The 21,923-nt window shown below is 33.8% G+C and overlaps 1 protein-coding gene across 2 annotated transcripts in view; it reads left to right on the top strand.

Moving 5' to 3' along the window:
• LOC145259302 (glycine receptor subunit alpha-2-like) overlaps positions 1-21,923 on the top strand; it is a 512,859-nt gene that overhangs the window by 313,577 nt on the left and 177,359 nt on the right. For both annotated transcript variants that reach the window (XM_080117187.1, XM_080117186.1), the window contains one exon: positions 15,298-15,362. In XM_080117187.1, coding sequence (XP_079973313.1) covers positions 15,298-15,362 — 65 coding nt within the window. The remainder of the gene's footprint in view (positions 1-15,297; positions 15,363-21,923) is intronic.

Here is a 21,923-nt window from a genome sequence, read left to right as displayed (position 1 = left end):
CCCCCCCCCAGTGAATTAATGCGTCTCCTGATACCAACCTGGAAATTTCTTATGATTAGGCACTGTACGTACAGCGCCTAACCTTCCCAAATGGTCACTCTTCTGGTACTGACCAGCCTCATTGCTGCTTAGCTTCGGTGATGCTGGCAGGAACCGGTGTGTCAACGTGATTGTACTGGTGATTTAATCTTTATCGGAGTGTGTTTCACAGTAACGCCACATATTGCATTGTTCGAGTCCGATATTATTTTTGTTTGTTTTTTTACCAGGGAGGGGAAAAGATTCGAACCTTCTGTTTACGTTTGATGGTGACGAGAGAATGACTAGGTAATTTATTCTTGAGGAGGGTGCCGTTTGTAAGGACAACATTGTGGGTAAAAGTGCTTTTGTTTATGATTAATGCGTTAATGGATTGCTGTGTTTGAGATCCTGTTTATATTCTTTAATGTGTGATTGTATGTTTCTGAACCTTTCGAACCTAAGGTACATTTCATCTTGTAAATGCTGGCTAGGGAAGAGGTGTCTTAAAAAGATGAGTTCAGTACAAAAGGTTTTACCAAATCTTTTAATCCAAAGTTCTAAATGTTCCAATAAGACATTTATGAAGGAACTAGCGGGGGGTACCCGGCGTTGCCCGGGTGCTTAGAGGTGTGTGCTCGGACAGGGGGAGGGTTAATCAAAACATAAGAATCAGCGAAGTAAATATTTTTAAATATTAAATACTAAATTATTAAATATTTTATATAAAGTAAATGTTAAAACTTAAAACAATCGAAAAAAAAAGACAAAAAACTAACGTAAGGCAAACGAACGATCTTAAATGTAAAAATCGGGAAAACAAAAACAAATACAAGAGAACGCGAATATGATGGAAAACCTCCCTAGAAAAAACAAACGTTAAACCTCCTTTAAAAAAGCTGAGAAAAAAAAAACAACAACATAGAACGTGAAAAATGGCTTAAATGACCCTGTTTCAATATTAAACCTTTAAAAATCGAAAGAAAAGACATCTCACACCACGATTCGAACCCAGAATCTTTAGATAATGAGGCCGCCCCATAATGAACTGAGCTTTTATATTTAAACTAAATCATGTTCCGACGTCATTTGCGCATGCGTAGAAGCAAACTTGTCATGGGAGAACGGTTTTTGCTGACCCCTCCCAATAGAAAACTGATTATTTTAGGGTGAAGGAATGAATGTTTTGCCCAATTTCTCGATATTTGTCGGGCGAAGAATCGAGCTTTAAAATTATACCAATCTCGTGAAAATCCGTGACCCGTGTCGAAAGTTTTTGCGAGACATACAAACACACATACAAACATACAATCATACATACATACACCCATTTTCGCTTTTATATATATAGATAACATTTAAGTCCTTTGTCAGAACTAAATTGGTAATAAATTAAATAAGAAGTTCTGTGGAATGATTTTATGAAAAGAACACTTTTGATTTAATACCAATATGATAATAATTACCATTCATGAAGTCCTGAGAAAAGTATTGGACTTATTTCTTTATTATCCATGATAAAAAAACAACAACTTATCCTGAGCTAGACACCAAGATTAAAGCTGATTTCGACTTAGTACAGTCAACGTCAGACAGTTAAACCTCGGCCATTTAATGCGGGCATAGGGGTTGGAACAAACGTTTGATGTTAGGAAAAATCGAATTAAAAAAGCTGAAGAAGAAAACGACAGATTTATCGCAAAATAAGAAAAGAGGGCAGAAAGAAAAAAGTTGTCATCAAGAAGTAGTAAGGAGGAGATGGGACATCTTCCACTAGATTTCGAAGCCGGTTTTATACCCTGTCAAGGCAGGAAAAATTGCTTTGAGTAGTCTCTCCCCAGATGTGACATCAGTATTTGATTTTAGGAATATGGCTCTTTGTAGGTAGAGGATTGTGTTGCAGTGGTCATACCACGGCAATCGTAAAGCAGGCCTGATCACTAAAAATGAAGTCATGCCTAAGGTACAAGCAAGCAATATCTGTCGGACAGTAAGACTCTCGATAATTAATAAGATCTTTTTTGCAAAAAGGATTAGAAATCATTAAAAAAATGTTCAAGTTTATCGAAAACTAAAATATTTTCTGGCTAAAAAAAAAAAAAAAAAAAAAAAATCAAACTCCCTTTTATTTGCAAGTGTCAAGATATAAAACAAAATGCACTTTTGGACCAGTTTTATAAAACCAAAAGCAATTTCTTTCAGAAATAAAATCTGTATCACGAAATATTCTTCGTAATAGTATCGTAGCCGTTGCTCTTCATTCTGTGACGAATCAGATCACGTGAATCTTACAAATCAACATTCTATTTACGTTGGTCGTGGTCAGACATAGTCTAAACATTCCTTTCATACGCGCCCCTGCCTTATCAAAGAAAATGCTGTAGATTTTATACGCTGGGCTCTTCTACTTGTTCGGTGATAAAACTTCTCAAATCCACTTGCGATGTAAGACTTTAAAAGGGTGTTACTTTTGGTCCAAATCAAACTTTTGCTTCTTAAATCGGATTTTTGTAGATTACTTATTTTCGATACTTATCGAAGGCATTCCGATACAAAATCTATGTAAGGAAAATCCCAGTTACATAAAGTACATTTGCGTGAGATTACAAAAAAAAAAAAAAAAAAAGAAAAAGATCGGCCCAGCCGTTTCGGAGTTCATAGGGAATTAACTCGCACACATACCTTTTATAGAGAAGTTCCTTTTATATAAGAAGTAAATATTTTGCTTGACCAATGCCTCTGTTCAGTCGAAAGAGGCAGTAGATACCTCTGTAAGAGTAGCTGAGCGGGTAATTGTGAGGCAAAGGTTGCGTAATCATCAACCAGATCTATCATGAATCGGCATTGTTTGAGTCTAGTAGCAAGGTGAAATCAAAGACCATTGGAAACAATACTGAGATAAGCGGGAGGCACATACATTATCTGGGATTAAAAAATGGACACTATCTTCAGTACTGACCAGGCTTAATTTCAGTGACCTAACGGTAGGTACGGGCAAAATTGAATGCCGATGCTCAAAATGTATAAATATTTTGACGCCTCCCTTTACTTAAAAATTCACCAAAAATCAGGAAATTAACCAATTTCAATTAAATTTTCAGTATTTATCAAATAATGATCGCGGAATATAATAAACTAATTATTTTTATTTAAATCTTAGTGGAAATGTATTATTTTGCTTAAACAAAAAATACCTTCTTTTTTTTTTACAAGGTGATCACCACTTATCAAGGCCCGGAAGCCACTCAGGGATAAGGGTTATTGCATGTACAGTACGTTAATGTGGGGGTTTAATAAAAATGTCTACTTAAGGGGGCGGTTGTTTACGTTGGACTTGAAGACATCCAGATTGTAGTCAGGTGGGAAGCAAGCAGACGGAACAGAGTTCCACAGGCGTGCAGTTCTAAGAAAGAAGCTGTGTTCATGGAATCTATGTTTTGATTTAGGCACAGATAAAGAGTGGGGAAAACTTAAGTTATGGTTTTCAGTAGCAAATAAAAAACGCAAGTTTTCGGTAGTAAATAAAAAACGCAAGAACTCATTTTTGCTTTGTTTTATATAAATAAAGCATCGTAATTTGTAACAATAAAAAAATAATTTTTACAGGAACATTACGAAAAAATCCCTAAAATCCGTATTAATGAGTTCGATATAACTCGAAGAAAAAATAATTTCTCGAACTATCGATATTACCATTGAATTAAGTATTGTTTATTTAATATTTTCACACAAAAAAATTATAACAGCAAAAATATTTCTACTATTTTTTTGTTTAAATCACAGATTTCGCATAATTTTTATATGCAAGATTTTAATAATTTCCTTGCTCGCAAGAATGTGAAACTGTCGGCATAACATAATTTTTATATAATCTCGAACAATAGTTAACAAAAAAATAATTTAAAAACAGGAACATAAAAATAATTCAATTAAAAAATGATAAAAATTGATACAAACGTTCAAAATAGGAATGTATGGATGCACGTCTGGTGAAAAAGAGATCTTACACCCCTACCTTCTTTTACTATCATGAGTTTATTTTGAAACAGCTTTTTGGGCTTCCGTATATTCGTGTTTACAAACTTTTATCGGTTGCGTTTTGCCGAACAGCATAATTACTCGCTTTTTGAGGGCTAATTAAGCTGTATTTTGTATAAACAAGGCGTTTTTTATTTTGTTTAATTGCATATCTTAGGAGTTTACTTCACTACTTATCTTTGAAATAGACCCAGAAAACTGTTAAAGGATTTTTACAATGAATTTATTTAACTTCAACATTTAGCTATGTTGGTAAGCTCGCCGTGAAAACATTTTCATAACTTTTTTTTCATGTGTACACATATTTTCTTCATTTAGGAAATAACTTTAGACTTTAATCTTTCAAATGCAATCAAAAAGTAGTCGGAAACCTTCAAAAAAATTATGATAAATCGGCTTTCAAAACTAAGTCCCCCTATTTTTGCCCGCCCATTTTTGCTCGTACCTACATATTGGGAACTGGTGTGTCAATGTGATTATGCCGTATGCCTAACCAACCTGTATATATATACACGCACATATATCAAATTATTTCTGATTATGCCTAACCAACCTGTATATATATATACACGCACATATATCAAATTATTTCTGATTATGCCTAACCAAACTGTATATATATATACACGCACATATATCAAATTATTTCTGATTATGCCGTATGCCTAACGAACCTGTATATATATATATATATATACACGCACATATATCAAATTATTTCTGATTATGCCGTATGCCTAACGAACCTGTATATATATATATATATACACGCACATATATCAAATTATTTCTGATTATGCCTAACCAAACTGTATATATATATACACGCACATATATCAAATTATTTCTGATTATGCCTAACCAACCTGTATATATATATACGCACATATATCAAATTATTTCTGATTATGCCTAACCAAACTGTATATATATATATACACGCACATATATCAAATTATTTCTGATTATGCCTAACCAACCTGTATGTATATATACACGCACACATGTCAAATTATTTCTGATTATGCCTAACCAACCTGTATATATATACACGCACACATGTCAAATTATTTCTGATTATGTCGTATGCCTAACCAATCTGTATATATATACACGCACACATGTCAAATTATTTCTGATTATGCCGTATGCCTAACCAACCTGTATATATATACACGCACACATGTCAAATTATTTCTGATTATGCCGTATGCCTAACCAACCTGTATATATATATATACGCACATATATCAAATTATTTCTGATTATGTCGTATGCCTAACAAACCTATATATATATACACGCACGCATGCCAAATTATTTCTGATTATGCCGTATGCCTAACTAACCTGTATATATATACACGCACACATGTCAAATTATTTCTGATTATGCCGTATGCCTAACCAACCTGTATATATATATACGCACACATGTCGAATTATTTCTGATTATGCCGTATGCCTAACCAACCTGTATATATATACACGCACACATGTCAAATTATTTCTTTCCGTCTACCAGTTGCGTGATCGGCGTACATGACTGCTTAGTCATTTAGGTCCACATACCTAAACATAGCTTTCTCTCTGCAAATACCATTATCTCTATTTCTGCATAGCACGATATGTTTGTTTGTTTTTCTTTATTTATTATAATCCATTTCAATCTAAATGTTTACCTCAACCTGGCCATATATATATATATATATATATATATATATATATATATATATATATATATATATATATATATATATATATATTGTCTGTATTTTTGAGACGAGGTGTTTTCATTGATTGAGATTGTCGAACTGACTTCCTCATCTTGGTTGTTATTGTCACAACGTTTCAGCCGTTTTGCCCTCCGGCGTTCGTCAGGTGTTTTGTATCGAACTGGAGGAGAACATGACCAAAAACTGCATATACTCCATACCATGCAGTTGCAGAAAGGTTTACAAGGGTGAAACATGCCGCCCCCTTAAAGTAAGGGTGGAAGAACACCGAAAAGCGGTAACTAAAGAGGAGACGGAAAAATCGGGTATAGCCAACCATGTCTGAATGGAGAGTGGGGACCATCGCCCCCTATGGGATGAAGTAAAAATAATAAACAGGGAGACCCACTGGAAAGTGAGAAAACTTAAAGAAACAGCTCACATGCTCGGACATAACAACCTACTGAGCAAACCAAGCATAGAGCTGAATGCAATTTGGAGACCTCTGATAGAGAGAGAAAACCTTGAATAACAACATAGGTTTTATATTAACAAAAACCAACTAAGAATTGTCCTAGACGTTGTATCAAAGTTTACAGTTACCTAAAGGTGCTGAGTTCAATCCTGAACGAAGGCAGTGAAAAAGTAACATTGAAAACAGAGAATCAGCAACTATGTCCCAAAGCCTAGCTGGAGTCCGAACACGGCACCCCCGTAATAATAATAAAGGGTTGGGTTCGAGACTCGTTACAAACGGTTCCCCAGTTCGATACAAAACACCGGAGGGCAAAACGGCTGAAACGTTGTGACAATAACAACCAAGCTAAGGAAGTCAGTCCGACAATCTCAATCAATATATATATATATATATACTTGTTATATATATTTTTATATTGTGAATATAATAAATTGTGAATATGTATATATATAACAGACACAGATACATATATATATATTGTGCTATATATAAATAACAAATATAAATATTGTCATATATATATATATATATATATATATATATATATATATATATATAGGCATCCACATACAGTACTGTTTCGCTGTTTCTCATATATAAATAGCAAATATAAATCATGAAATAACGATGTTTTGACATCGTCCAAATGCCTCCGCTCGATTCGTTTACACAAAGAGCGTCGCTTAATACGCTAATGACAGTTTTTTATTACTTCTCTCCAAAAAAACAATATGTATATATATAAGGTTGGTGCAAAAATAATATCGTTTTTTGACGTTCAACTATATATATATACATATATATATATATATATATATATATATATATATATATATATATATATATATATATATATATATATATATAGTAATTTATAAAATATATATTGCGATTAAGCTACACTGAATATTCCGCGTTTCATCCACTCTAGGACTCCTCAGGCTGAGGAGTCCTTGAGTGGATGAAACGCGGAATATTCAGTGTAGCTTAATCGCCATATATATTTTATAAATTACTAACTAGCTCTACCTACGTATTGAGCACATTTGGAGTAAATACTTAAAGTTTACGCATAAATCTATGCTTTCGTATATTAATTTTATGTGAGTAAATTAAGTAGTTATATATATATATGTATATATATGTATATATATATATATATATATATAATTTAAAGGAGATTAGAACAATAGTCTAAAGAGCTGAGTGTATTTCAATGTAACAGTGAAATCACTAGTTTCATTAAAATACAGGAAAGAAAAAGTGCTCGTTGTAATTTAGATATATAATAAGCTCGATAGGTAAATATCCTAGAGCTAATTCCATATTAAGTAATGTGATTGATAATTTAAAATTTAAAAAACAAATTATAATCAAATTAAAAATCAGTTTCACAAGTAGGGACAACAACAAAATCAATTATCTGTACGATCGTTTCGGAAAACCGTGTTTTTATTGTGGTAGACAGCAAGTTACGGACAATAATTATTACATATAGTTTTTTAATAAACAAGGTCTCCTCATCAGCAAATTTTAAAGGGTTTTTATTAAATCTAAAAGACACCGTAAATAAACCTAGCATTAAAAGTAATGCAGATGTATCTTTTAGTTTTTCGCCTTTTAAAATCAGGAACTATGGTTAAAATACTCATATGTGATGTTTGTTATAGCTTTTCACCTTATTGAATGATGAATTTTAAAAGGGGGACGCCCGTTCAATAAATTATTTCCGTTTGCGTACTTTTGATTTAAAGACGCCACGGTTTATATTTCGAATGTTTCTTGTATAATTGAATAATGCAAGGGGGTCCCCTTGCATTATGCGGAGCGGTGTCCTGCAGGAGGAGGGGACTTTTGTTGATCTTGTTCCGTCTCTTGATTTTGATAGCTTCCCTTAATTTCCTCAAAAGTGAAGAATAATAGGCTTCTGTAATTGTGGTATTCTTTTGCAAGAAATCTGTCACCACTACTCCGTTCTGGTCCCAGAAGACTGTGAGTATCACATTGCCAGTGGAAGGCTGAACCCTTGCCTTCTCTGGACGTGGTGAGTCCAAGTGCTTCCACTGCATTGACTGGGCTTTGGACTCTGGATCATAGTGATGGACCCAGGTTCCATCCTCTGCAATCAATCTTTTGAAAAACTTTGCCTCATCTTCTTGGCACATCTCCAAATTCATCCTTGAGCACTCGACGCGTTCTCGCTTCTGGAAAAGTGTGAGCAACCTGGGAATCCATCTGGCAGACACCTCATGAATGATAGTTTCGACGGATCCTGTATTAATCTTGACATCTTGGGCTATTGGCGAATAGTAATGCGCCGATCTTCCAAAATGACAACCTTAATTTGACGGACAGATTCCTCATCAATGGCAGAAGGGGGGGGGGGCGACCAGGTCTCGGAGGTGTTTCCACAGACTTCCGCCCATGTTTGAATTCACGATGCCAGCGTTTTACAGGGTCATATGATGGGGCATTATCGCCATAAGTTTCTTTCATTTCATCAAATGTCTCCTGTGGTGTGCGTCCTTTCAAATACAAAAACCGGATCACTGCTGGACATTCAACAGGCTCCATTTCACACCTGACTCAGTTCAAACACCTGTAAAACAGAAAGCACAATTAGTTCAGAGCTGTAATTTGCCACATTACCCGTAGAGATATAAATCCTTTCACAGCCAGATCAGAGAACTGAAAGTGGGTCTGGGACATTACTTATTGGACGCTCATCGTATATATATATATATATATATATATATATATATATATATATATACATATATATATATATATATTTGGGTGGTCAAATAAAAAACTATTTAAATGATGCTACTTTCTCTTCTTTATTACGCCTCTACCCCCCTTCCCTCCATTCAACCGTTGACTGGAAGCCCAAGTAACGGTCAACAGACCCGAATATATTTCTAACCTCTTCGCAGATATAAGTATTAATATATTAAATTAACATAAACATAGAAAAAGGCAATTTTATGACACACTGACCCTTGAAAGTTTAAGAGAGGCGGCGGGCAACATACACGCGAGCCTCACGCTTGTTGAAGATACCATCGGCATAGCTCTAGCTTTTAGAACCCAATCCCCTCAACCCAGTAACCCTAAAAACTCTATTCCCTAACACCAACAGAAAAATGAATGAATAAAGGCACCGATAAATAAGTTAATAAACAAATACGAAAATACATAAACTAACAAATTCGCACCCAATTCAACCCTGTTTTCCGCGCAGCTGAATCTTCACCCTCGTGACGCGTTTACAAAAAAAAAAGCAAAAAAAAAAAACTTCTTTTGTCCAAAGTTAATTTTCGCTTTTCCTTTAGAATTCCGCTTTCGAAAATAAGGGTTGTTGCCTGAATGAGGTCTCCAGTTGATAAATACTAGTAGACCGAAACATTATCATGAATGTGTAGCAACAAACTGCTGCTTATGAAAAGACAAATTTTAAATGTAACTCGCTCTACTTCTGTATTGAGAACTATTTTATTAACCTCGTTATATTTCACTGGTTACCCTACTTTGGAAAAATAGCAACCGCAAATTATATATATATATATATATATATATATATATATATATATATATGAGCAAACAGTTAATAAAATATGTTAACAAACACTTTGAAATGAGTTAAAGACATATTTAATCTGAAAAGGAAACATTAGATAAATAGATAGTCCTAAATCCGAAGAAAGGGTAGGAATTAGCAAAATGCGGGATCGGATTTTGCATGCAGAAGTATTTGACGAAACAACAAGTAAGTTAAAGATCTTACTTGAGAACAAAAAAGTGAAGCAGAGGGAATATGGTAAAGAAAAAAGGTGATTACACACGAATGGATAGTCTGGTGGAATATATATATATATATATATATATATATACATTATATATATATAGAATAAAAATAGAAAAATAGCAACCTCAAATTATATATATATTTATATATATATATATATATATATATATATATATATATATATATATATATATATATAGGACTTTAATAATAATCCCAGCACGCGCTTGATAAACCCATCTAAACCAGAAATAGGTAAAATTATCAAAACAATACTTTCTAGAGTAAACAAACAAATCAAACAAGACGTAGAATTAAAACAGTGGGCAAATACTGCCGAAGCAATCACTTGGTTTAAAAATATAGAAAACAAAGATAAATGTACGCTTATGCAGTTTGACATCAACGACTTTTATCCCTCGATATCCAAAGAACTTTTTAACCTAGAATTTTCCGAGGAATACACTGATATATCCTCGGAAGAAATCAACATCATTAAAAAATGCAGGAAATAAGTTCTAATAAACAACAATAACCAATGGATAAAAACTAAAATGAAAAAATCGTTTGATTTGGCGATGGGTGCTAGGGATTCTGCAGAGGCATCAGATCTTGTGGCATTATGCATTTTATATACCCTCACAAGCATATTTGATACTACGGATATCGGCCTATATAGAGATGACGGACCAGCTATAATAAAAAAAACTCCAACAAAGTCAAGGGAGATAACTTTAAGAAAATCATACACAAGGAAATAAAACATTAGGCCTAAAAGTAGACGTATCAGCTTACATAAAAATAACAAACTTCCTAGACGTCACGTTAAATTTAGATAAAAACACATATGAACCCTTCCTAAAAGATATCGCTACTCCAATATACGTAAACCCTAACTCCAATCACCAATCATCAATTATAAAACGGATTCCTAATCGATCGTAAGTAGACTCAGTAATAACCCAAGAGATGAAAATGAATTTAACAGGTCAACCAATATCTATGCAACGGCCCTAAAAATAGTGGATACAAAAATATCGATATCAAATATAAGCAACAAAACACCAACAACTATAATAAAATTAAAAATAGAAGAAAAAGAACTATAATTTGGTATATGGCCCCATACAATCAAATGTTAAAAACAAAACTTGGCAATAAATTTCTAGATCTTATTGAAAAACACTTTCCCGCAACCAACCCCTTACACAAAATTTTCAATTAACATACCTTAAAGTTATCCTGCAGTTGTTGCGAGAATTTACAGATGATAATTAAAGCACATAATAACAAAATATTAAATAAAAACAATGTAAACAACAAAATAAACAATAAAAAAAGTAGACACCATGACAAAAATAAAACTAACACTAGCAGAAATAATAATAATAATAATAATAATAATAATAATAATAATAATAATAATAAACCAACCCGGGACAAGAACAACCATACTACAAATAAAAATACTAATAACGAACAAGATAAATGCAACTGTAGACACCGCACACTTTGCCCAGTTCAAAATAAATGTCTAACTAAAAGCGTAGTTTTTCAGGCAACAATATTTGCGAAAGAAAACACGAATAACAAGAAATATTACGTAGGTATGCTTTCCTTAGATTTCAAAACGCGATATTATGACCACAAAAGCACATTCAACAATAAAAAACACCGTATGAAAACAACACTAGCAAATAAATACTGGGAACTCAAGAAAAGCGGACATTCGCCGGTAGTCGAATGGAAAATAATAAGACAAGCTACCACGTGTAGGGACCTAGATTACCCATGTAGAGTATGCCTTCATGAAAAATCTGCTATCCTGTACTTTAAAGAACCCCAACATCTATTAAACTGTAGAAGAGAAATAGCAAACAACTGTGTTCACAAGATTAAATTTACTCTAGGATAGCGATACAAAATAGTTTTAAAACTAACAAAACAATAGAAAATAAACAAATAAATAAATTAAATAAACATGAATATGCATAAACGATCACACATATATGTATGTATATATATATGTATATATATATGCATATATGTATGTACACATATATATTTATATATAAACTAACATTAAAAAAACACTAACCTAGATTTAAAACAGATCAAGAAAATAAATACGCAGGCTAAATAGAGCACACACAAAGGAACAGGTCAACCAGATGTCAAATAGGCCTTTGTCCGATAAGTGCATGCTCATTGGCTGATAGGAAGGGCGCGGTGGATACTAGAAAGCTGATTGGCTAACTAAAATCTGAATAGAAGATACGCATATAAAAACGACAAACAAGCAAAGAATTCGCGCATAAGTCTGAAGAGTCCTAGAGTGGATGAAACGCGGAATATTCAGTGTAGCTGAATCGCCATATATATTTTATAACTTACTAACTACCTACGTATTGAGCACTTTTGAAGTAAATACTTAAAGTTTTGCATAAATCTATACTTTCGTATATTAATTTTATGTGAGTAAATTAAGTATATATATATATATATATATATATATATATATATATATGTATGTGTGTGTGTATGTGTGTGTGTAATGTTTGTGGTAGGCGATCTTAATCTTTTAACTCCCCAATACACACACATACATATATATATACATATATATTTTTTAAATTTGTCTTTACATAAGCAGTAGTTTGTTGCTACACAGTCATGAGCATGTTTCGGTCTACTAGTATTTACTACCTAGAGACCCCGTCAAGCAAAAACCCTTATTGTCGAAAGCGGAATTCTAAAGGAAAAGCGAAAATTAACTTTCGGGAGAAGAAGTTTTTTGTGTTTTTTTTTTTTGTAAACGGGTTATGAGGATGAAGATTCTGCTGCGCGGAGAACAGGGTTGAATTGGGTGCGAATTTGTTAGTTTATTTATTTTTGTATTTGTTTATTAGCTTATTTATTGGTGTCTTTATTCATTTTCTGTTGGTGTTAGGGGTTAGAGTTTGTAGGGTTAGTGAGGTGAGGGGATTGGGTTCTAAAAGCCAAAGCTACACAGACGTTATGTTCAACAAGCATGAGGCTTTTTTTTCTGTTGTTCGCCGCCTGTCTGAGACTTTCGAGGTTCAGTGTGTCATAAAATTCCCTTTTTTATGTTAATTGGAATTTAATATACTTATATCTGAGAAGAGGTTAGGAATTTATCCGGGTCTGTTGGATGTTGTTTGGGCTTCCAGTGGACGGTTGAATGGAGGGAAGGGGAGTTAGAGGCATAAGAAAGAAAGGAAGGAAGGTGGTAGGGGGAGGTGGAACAGGGAAGAAGGAAAAGGGGAAGACGAAGGAAGAGGGAAGAAGGTAGCATCATTAATAGCTTTATTTTATCTTACTTAAACAAAATCGTTTTTTTTGACCACCCGAAAATTCATTACTATTTCGCTTCTCCATTTAATGTTGATTTATTAATTGGTGCATTAGTAAATTTATTAAAAACTTTTCATAATGATAGTAATTGCAAAACACAGAATAAAAGTCATTATTAAACTGATGATGGTTAAATTTAGTCATTTTTTATTATTATTATTATTATTATTATTATTATTATTATTATTATTATTATTATTATGTATGGTTACATATACATATATATATGTATATATATGTATATATATATATATATATTTTAATCGTAGGTCTTTAACAATGTTACGATACTACATCGATCTACCTTCATTATAAAAGATAAATTGACTTAAAAGCACTCTGCTTCCCATATATAACCACTTTAATTGAGGAGAAAACATGTTTTTTTTTCTTTTCATAAATCTATCATGAACTTTTAGGAGTATTACACTACACATTAAGTTCATGCAAATTTAAGTCAGATCGGTTCACTGGTTTCTAAGCAGGAGTGAAACGGACAAACAGACAAACTAAGAGAAGTGGTATCATCACACACCGAGCACCAAGCAGCCTATAACTACTTACTATTTCTGCTAGTACTAATTTTCTTACAGCAAAATATTCGACTCCTACCTGACGATGCCTTTGTAATATATATGTAAGACGTATTAACATTTTGATTTTAACACAAAATAGATAAAAAATAGAGCTGAGTATACGTATACATATGCATATACCTATATATATATATATATATATATATATATATATATATGCACACACATACACACATATATATATACATATACATATATATACACACACATAAACACACACATATATATATATATATATATATATATATATATATATAAAACAAACAGTAGATGTATTGGCGTGTCTCTGTGTGTATATTTAACCGATAAACTCTTAAACTTCTAGGCTATTGACTCTACTATTAGTCTTCTTTTTTTAGACAGTGTCTAAAAGTGAGTATTATACCTGATAGGTATAACAGCTATCAGCCCAGCTCTTATCTGGGTTTTGTGGTCGAAATATTGCATCATTATACCTGTTTTACAAGTACTTTAATGGAATCATTGCACTTGTACCCGCTCGATGTACATCAAGCAGTAACATTCCACTCACTCGCTTCGATGTCGGAAGGCTTTTTACTGCAATAGTTTCTTTCTCTGAGATGCTTGGCTTAAAAAACCATAACCTTGTTTCCTGCTTTCTTGACTGTACTAATATCGAGAAGTTTAAATGCAATATGAAAAATCATCTGGTCCATCTGCTCACACTGTGTATATTGTCACAAGTGGCAATATACCTTGTCCAAGTGGCAATATGCCTTGTCCAAGTGGCAATATGCCTTGTCCAAGTGGCAATATGCCTTGCTTGAGGTACACTAAATTTAAAGAATAAAACGTTTAAAAGCAAGAAATTTCCATAAAAGTAGTGAGGCTAAGGTTTATAATTATTTAATAACTATCTTAAAACACGCTGTAATTTCTGCATTTCTTACGATTCCACCATTAGTGTTGTATTTTATGGAACAGATTAAAAACCATAATAATCGTATATTGCATATACGAAAGGTAAGTAACTCTTTGTCCTTTGTTGTCTTGTTTGAAATACTTTGCATTATAGAAAGTTATGTCCCTTAATGCCACGAACTGACATTTTAAGATAACACTCAATAGACGTACCGCACTATAGAGCAATTATTTTTCAGTCGTAAATATATATTAAACACTTATGTTTTTTTGGTTTATACAGAAGCGTCTTTGTCCAATTTAGTTTTCATATTTGTATCTTAGCATCTACAAAGACCACATTTCTTCAGATAAAACTCTGATTCCTTTCTTTTTCGTATATTTTCAGATCAGATGTTATACGACAAATTTTAAAAACATATGATAATCGGATATCTCCCCATTTCGACCCAGGTAAGAACAATTTTACTTTATACCTCCTTAAAGGAGGCTATAGTTTTGTTAGAGGTAGTTTATTCATGTAGAACTTAACGACCATGTCATTTAACCGATAGATCTAATTAATTGTTGACTAACAACGGATTAAATTCAAGGTGAAAAGTCAACACTGAAGGAAAACGTAGAAGATCGTACATTTTGTTATAACTCAGGCCATGTGGATCGCAATGAATCGTTACTTGGTCCATATTGCTGCTAATATGAATTTGAATTTATATGACGCCACAATTTTCACGGAATTTCAATTTTTTTTGCTAAATTTTATCTATGCGTCCGATGCTCTTTGATAATGGTAACCGTTATGCAGGATTTCAGCTGGAGCAGGCACGAGTTGTCTTCAATAAGTTCCAGACATTTTTGTACAATTGTCGCAGACTCTTGAAAATTCAGGATGTTATTGCTATACGAAGAGCTTGCAATAAGTAATACACCTGCCCCACTTCCAGTTTTCTGATATAGTCGAAATTCTTCCCCGTGCAATGATTTATATCTCTACGGGTTATGTGGCAAATTACAGCTCTGAACTAATTGTGCTTTCTGTTTTACAGGTGTATGAACTGAATCAGGTGTGAAATGGAGCCTGTTGAATGTCCAGCAGTGATCCAGTTTTTGTATTTGAAAGGACGCACACCACAGGAGACTTTTGATGAAATGAAAGACACTTATGGTGATAATGCCCCATCATATGACCTTATAAAACGCTGGCATCGTGAATTCAAACATGGGCGGAAGTCTGTGGAAACAGCTCCCAGACCTGATCGCCCACCTTCTGCCATTGATGAGGCATCTGTCCGTAAAATTAAAGCTGTCATTTTGGAAGATCGGCGCATTACTATTCGCCAAATAGCCCAAGATGTCAAGATTAATACAGGATCCGTCGAAACTATCATTCATGATCATTTTCATATGCATAAGGTGTCTGCCAGATGGATTCCCAGGTTGCTCACACTATTCTAGAAGCGAGAACGCGTCGAGTGCTCGATGATGAATTTGGAGATGTGCCAAGAAGATGAGTCAAAGTTTTTCAAAAGACTGATTACACAGGATGAAACCTGGGTCCATCACTATGATCCAGAGTCCAAAGCCCAGTCAATGCAGTGGAAACACTTGGACTCACCACGTCCAAAGAAGGCAAGGGTGCAGCCCTTCACTGGCAATGTCATGCTCACAGTCTTCTGGGACCAGAACGGAGTAGTGATGGCAGATTTCCTGACAAAGGATACCACAATTACAGAAGCCTGTTATTCTTCACTTTTGAGGAAATTAAGGGAAGCTATCAAAATCAAGAGGCGAGCCAAGATCAGCAAAGGTACCCTCCTCCTGCAGGACAATGCTCTGGTACACAACTCGCAAGTAACCAGATCAGAAGCACGGGTGTGTGGTTATGAAATCATCCCATCCTCTCTGCTCTTCTGACCTTGCACCCTCTGACTTTCACCTCTTCCCAGCCATGAAGTTGTTTTTGAAAGGAAAGCGTTTCCCAGATGATGCAGCATTGATTACTGAAGTCACGTCGTGGTTGGAGAACCAACCTGGAGTATTCTACAAAAACGGTCTCCAGAGCTGCATCAAACGATGGGAGAAATGCGTAACTCTGGATGGTTCCTATGTAGAGAAAGACTAATAACTGTGCCAAGTTTCATTGCTCTACTCTATTGGAAGTGGGTCAGGGGCATTACTTATTGCACGTTCCTTGTACATCTTATGAGATGACTGGCCAATTTTTATAATTTCAGATTCAAATGAATAGCTACGGCAGAAATTGGAATACAACCACTAAAGCCTGATTTTCACAGTTGGTGAATTTCAAAAATGCAATCTGGACGTGAGGAAAATTTAGAAAAACGATATGGAAAAATGCCACAGACATGTATAAAATACTTCAGATTGTATTTGGACCACCTTTCATCGGGTTTTGAGTGGCATAAGAGATTCAAGTAAGGCAGGGAATCTGTAAGTGATGAGACGTGTGGAAAGCGTAAAGAAGTCAGAACACCAGAGTTAATTGAATAAATAAAGAATTTCATGGAGAATTTCATGCCGTGTGTCTAAAGTAACAATATGAGCTCAGTTTGATGTCAGTGTTGGAACTGTACACAGATTATTCGCGAGAACCGGAAGATGTGGAATGTATACGCGAGGTTTGTCCCAAGGGTGGTCAGAGAAGATCACAGACTATTTGACCAAGATGTGGATCAACGCAGTTCCCCACCCGCCCTATAGTCCGGACCTTGCTCCCTGTGACTTTTGGTAATTCCCCAAGATCAAGGAAAATCTTGGAGGTTGTTGTTATGAAACAGTTATGGGGATTAAAGAGGCTGCGACGAGGGTCATTGATACGCTCACATAAGATAACTTACATAAAGTCTACCAGAAATTGTTGGAACAGTGCAACAAGCGAATTGCAACCGGAGTAAATTACTTCAAAGGGACTAAAGTTTCAAGTGTGTATTATCAATAATGGCCATAGAAAAAGCCAGGAAATTTACTGAAGGCATGTCATGATTTTTTTTTTAGCTATCAAAGTTTTTAATGAGATAACTTCGAGAATAACTCCTACTATGTGGCTAAATAAAGCTCAGATAAGACTTCAGCGTATCATTATGTTACTAACTTTGTAGATAGATCAGACATAGAATGAAGTTTATTTGTAGCAAATATTTATCTCTCTATCTATGTGGTCGGGCTCCTTGCCCGGACTAATGTGACTCCCCCCCCCCTCTCTCTCTCTCTTTCTCTCTCTCTCACACACACACACCCACACACACACGTCCCTGTCTTCCATCAGTTGATTGCCTCAGATCCTCAGGATCACAGTTGGCAGCAATTTGATGGATTACGTGGATCTAGATTGTCATATGCTCCTGCGTCCCTAACGATACATTTCTCACAAGCTCTTGCTTGCTCTTCTCAGACGATGATGGTAGTAGATATGGCAAGTAGGTTGCCATAAAGTTGCTGCTTCGTGGAATAATCTTGCCAAGATATATCTAACCCTGTTCGTAGCATAGGTGTGTACATGCCGTCTTTTTGCCTTGTACTGACCGCAGCTTATATAATGCAGTCTCAATATCTCTCTTCGTGGAACCTATGTTGCTGGCCACGTAAGTAAACTCAGTGACTCCTTTCAATATTGTTTCATCTAGGGCAACAAATATGGTTATTGTTAATAAATGCTGCCATATTGGCATGGGTTCTCCTTCTGACTCAGCCTTTAATTTTGGCGATGATACTGCTCTGTTCCAGAGGGTGAACGACACAAAAGATCTTGGCCTTTTGGTTGACTCATCCATCAAGTTCATCAACTCATCTAAATATTGCATGTCAGGCTGTAAACAGAGCAAAGAGTATCCTATTTCTCATTTGATACTTTTCCTGTAAACTCACTCCTGAAATTTTTTTGAATGTGAGAGAAATAAACCTTCCCTAATGTTATATCTTTTATACAAAATGTCCAAATAGTTGGTACATCTGTTGAAAGTTTTTGCAAGACATACAAACATACATACACAGATACATACATACGCACATACATATATGCATTTAAACAGACAGGTAAGATTTATATAATAAATGTCAAAATAGCTGGTACATCAGTGAAACCTAATATACTTTATAATCAGATTTAATAAATATAAATTTAGTATCAAACGAAAACAAAGCAAAGAGCTTCCTATTTCTCATTTGAAATATGAAATGAATGTTATTAAAAATACTAAAAGCTGTTTTGGGGAGGAGCTATTTTCCACCATGTGATTTTTTTTTGAATATTTGTTTAGAATTCGAAAAATGAATTTGACACTAAATAACCAAAAAGTGTTTGATATGCGTTATAAGTAAACGATCACTCAATCTATAAATATAAAAGCGAAAATGTATGTATGTATGTATGTATGTATGTTCGCTTTTTTTGTATGTCTACAAAAGGCTTCTTTCAGAGAAGCGGTCGCTCGCCTAACAACTTTTTAAAACTTTTTATATCACATATAAATCGTAATATCTCACAGTTAACAACGAAGCTCGCCTGTCTATTTAATTTGCTCGATTTCGGGAAGATAAATATTCAATATTTGTCACTCGTCGCATGTGGGTTAGTCTTTTTATTATAACATTTTGGGGGGGGAGGGGAAAAAACGTTCAGCAGTAAATGAATTCAGTCAAACTTGACCTCATTAACTCATTAAAACGAGCACTTGCTAAATCCAAGTAATTAAAAAAAATTCAAACGTGTTTCCGTAAGCATGTCGCGGTGGGGCAATGGTTAACATCGCACTTTTTTTTTCACAACTTTGCCTCAACGGTTCGGGTTCGATCCTCATACTTATTTTTTTTACCCCTCTCACACCTCCAAACACCCGGGCAACGACGGGTAACCCTCGCTAGTTACTCATAAAACGGTGTTCATTCTAGAATAATCGATTAGAAATAATCTCACTTGATCTTTTGGAGGATTGACAAATTCTCAATGATTTTGTTCTATCATTGTTTTCTTTGTTGTTTGTTTCATTTCGGGATTAAAGATGTCCTTTGTTTTTCGTGACTTAGAAGAAATTCCGATTGATAGTCTTCATCCGAGAATCAACACTAACGGAAAGAAACGTTTGCACATTAGTTTGCAATCATTTCCTAATATTAAAACAACAATTAATAAAATTAATCCTGAAATAAAAAAAAAATAAAAATAAAAAAATGAAAATAAAGAATAAAAAAAAAAATAAAACATGAAAATAAAAATATAAAATAAAAATAATAAATAATAAAAATAAAAATATAAAATAAAAATAATAAATAATAAAAATAAAAATAAAAAATATAAATAAAAATAGAAAATAAAAAAATAAAAAATAGGAAATAGAAAATAGAAAAAATAAAAAATAATAAAAATAAAAATAAAAAATATAAATAAAAAATAAAAAATAAAAATAAAAAATAGAAAATAGAAAAAATAAAAAATAAAAAAAAATAAAAAAATAAAAAAATAAACGAAATATAGTTCGAATACTCTAATGGTGCATGCAAAAAGAGGGTGAACCTCTAAATTCATCCTTGTCCGTTCGTCCGTTTATCCGTTCTCCTGTTCGTCTGTCCGCATTTTCTCAATAATTACGCATTGGAATTTTTTTAAATGTTGCACAAACATTAAACGTAATATGAATAAAAAAGTAACAGAATGGATTTTCCGGAAAAACTCAGGTTGTCCCCCCTCCCCACGGAGGTGCCTTTCGGGGTAAAATGGCTAAAATTGACACTTTTTTGCGTATTAAAAAAACAAACTGATGCCTAGGCATTGTTATAAAACTTTCTGAAAAATTGTAACTCATTTCTATATAATTTTGTTTGTCTCAGGGGGCTCTTTTAGGGATAATAAAGCACTCCATTTTGGGGACTATTTTACCATATTTGTCCAAAATTTTCTGAGTATGTCTATTTAGCAGTTTTGTATGGTGTTCAACTCAAATTTAAATATGTTAAGGTTTTGAGGATTTTGGGGGTTAAATTGGGTGTGGGGGGAGGGCAAATGATGGACTTAATAATTTTTTTTTCGCATCGTGCAGAACTCAAATGTACATATGTTAAGGCCCCAAACTGCACCGTTTGTTCATTTTCACCAGGATTTGACGTCCTCTGGGAACTTTAGGGGCTAAATCGTGGTGGTGGTGGTGGTGTGGGGGGGGGGGGTGCAAATGCTGAACTTAGTCATTTTTTTATTCCTCGTTTATTGTGCACCAACGGGGGAGCATGCATTCATCACTTGTTTAGCAGACGACAATCACATCTGATCAATTTTGATTATTATTTCTTTTGTTTTTCGTTTTTTTTTTAAATATTTACAAGATATCTCGTAGAGTAGTGCATTTTTTTAAAAAATGTAAACAAAATATTAGAATGTGCTGATTTATTTACCAAGTAAATAAAATGCATTATGTTGGATCAAAATTTCATAATTAGATTTAAAAATCATTTGAAATCGTTTAATTTTTTCCTAAGATTTTGGCGTTCAATAAATAGTATAATTATCTTTTACTAGCAGGACCTGTGGAAATTCCACAGCGGACTCTTTCATATGCAATATGTTGGTGTTGGTATTCTGTAGACGCCCTTATATTATTGTAGGTCTTTTGTATTTATCTAAGCTAACGGTGATGCCCGACGTAGCCCGATCGTAAAATACGCTTAAATATGATATTTTAATGCGTATATATTACTATATAGTCAATTTATTATCGATTCTTATATTATAAAGTTTTTTATAAAAAAATAAAAAATATGTATTCATATGATTTGGGTGTATAACCTGAGTGCCATCAGCTTTAATCGAAACCGAAACCAAAACTTATAAAGAATTTTTGGTAAAATTATTTATTACAATAAATGGAAGGTCATAACAATTAAACAACAGTCACTCGGAAGAAAAAAGATGTACACACACGCTATCGTATTATATATATATATATATATATATATATATATATACTTATGTCATCCACATACAGTCCTGTTTCGCTATATAACAGC

Source organism: Euprymna scolopes, chromosome 34 (assembly GCF_053919585.1).
Source record: "Euprymna scolopes isolate OS-2025 chromosome 34, ASM5391958v1, whole genome shotgun sequence".
Classification (NCBI taxonomy): domain Eukaryota; kingdom Metazoa; phylum Mollusca; class Cephalopoda; order Sepiida; family Sepiolidae; genus Euprymna; species Euprymna scolopes.
This window is presented reverse-complemented; position numbering and strand designations above follow the sequence as displayed.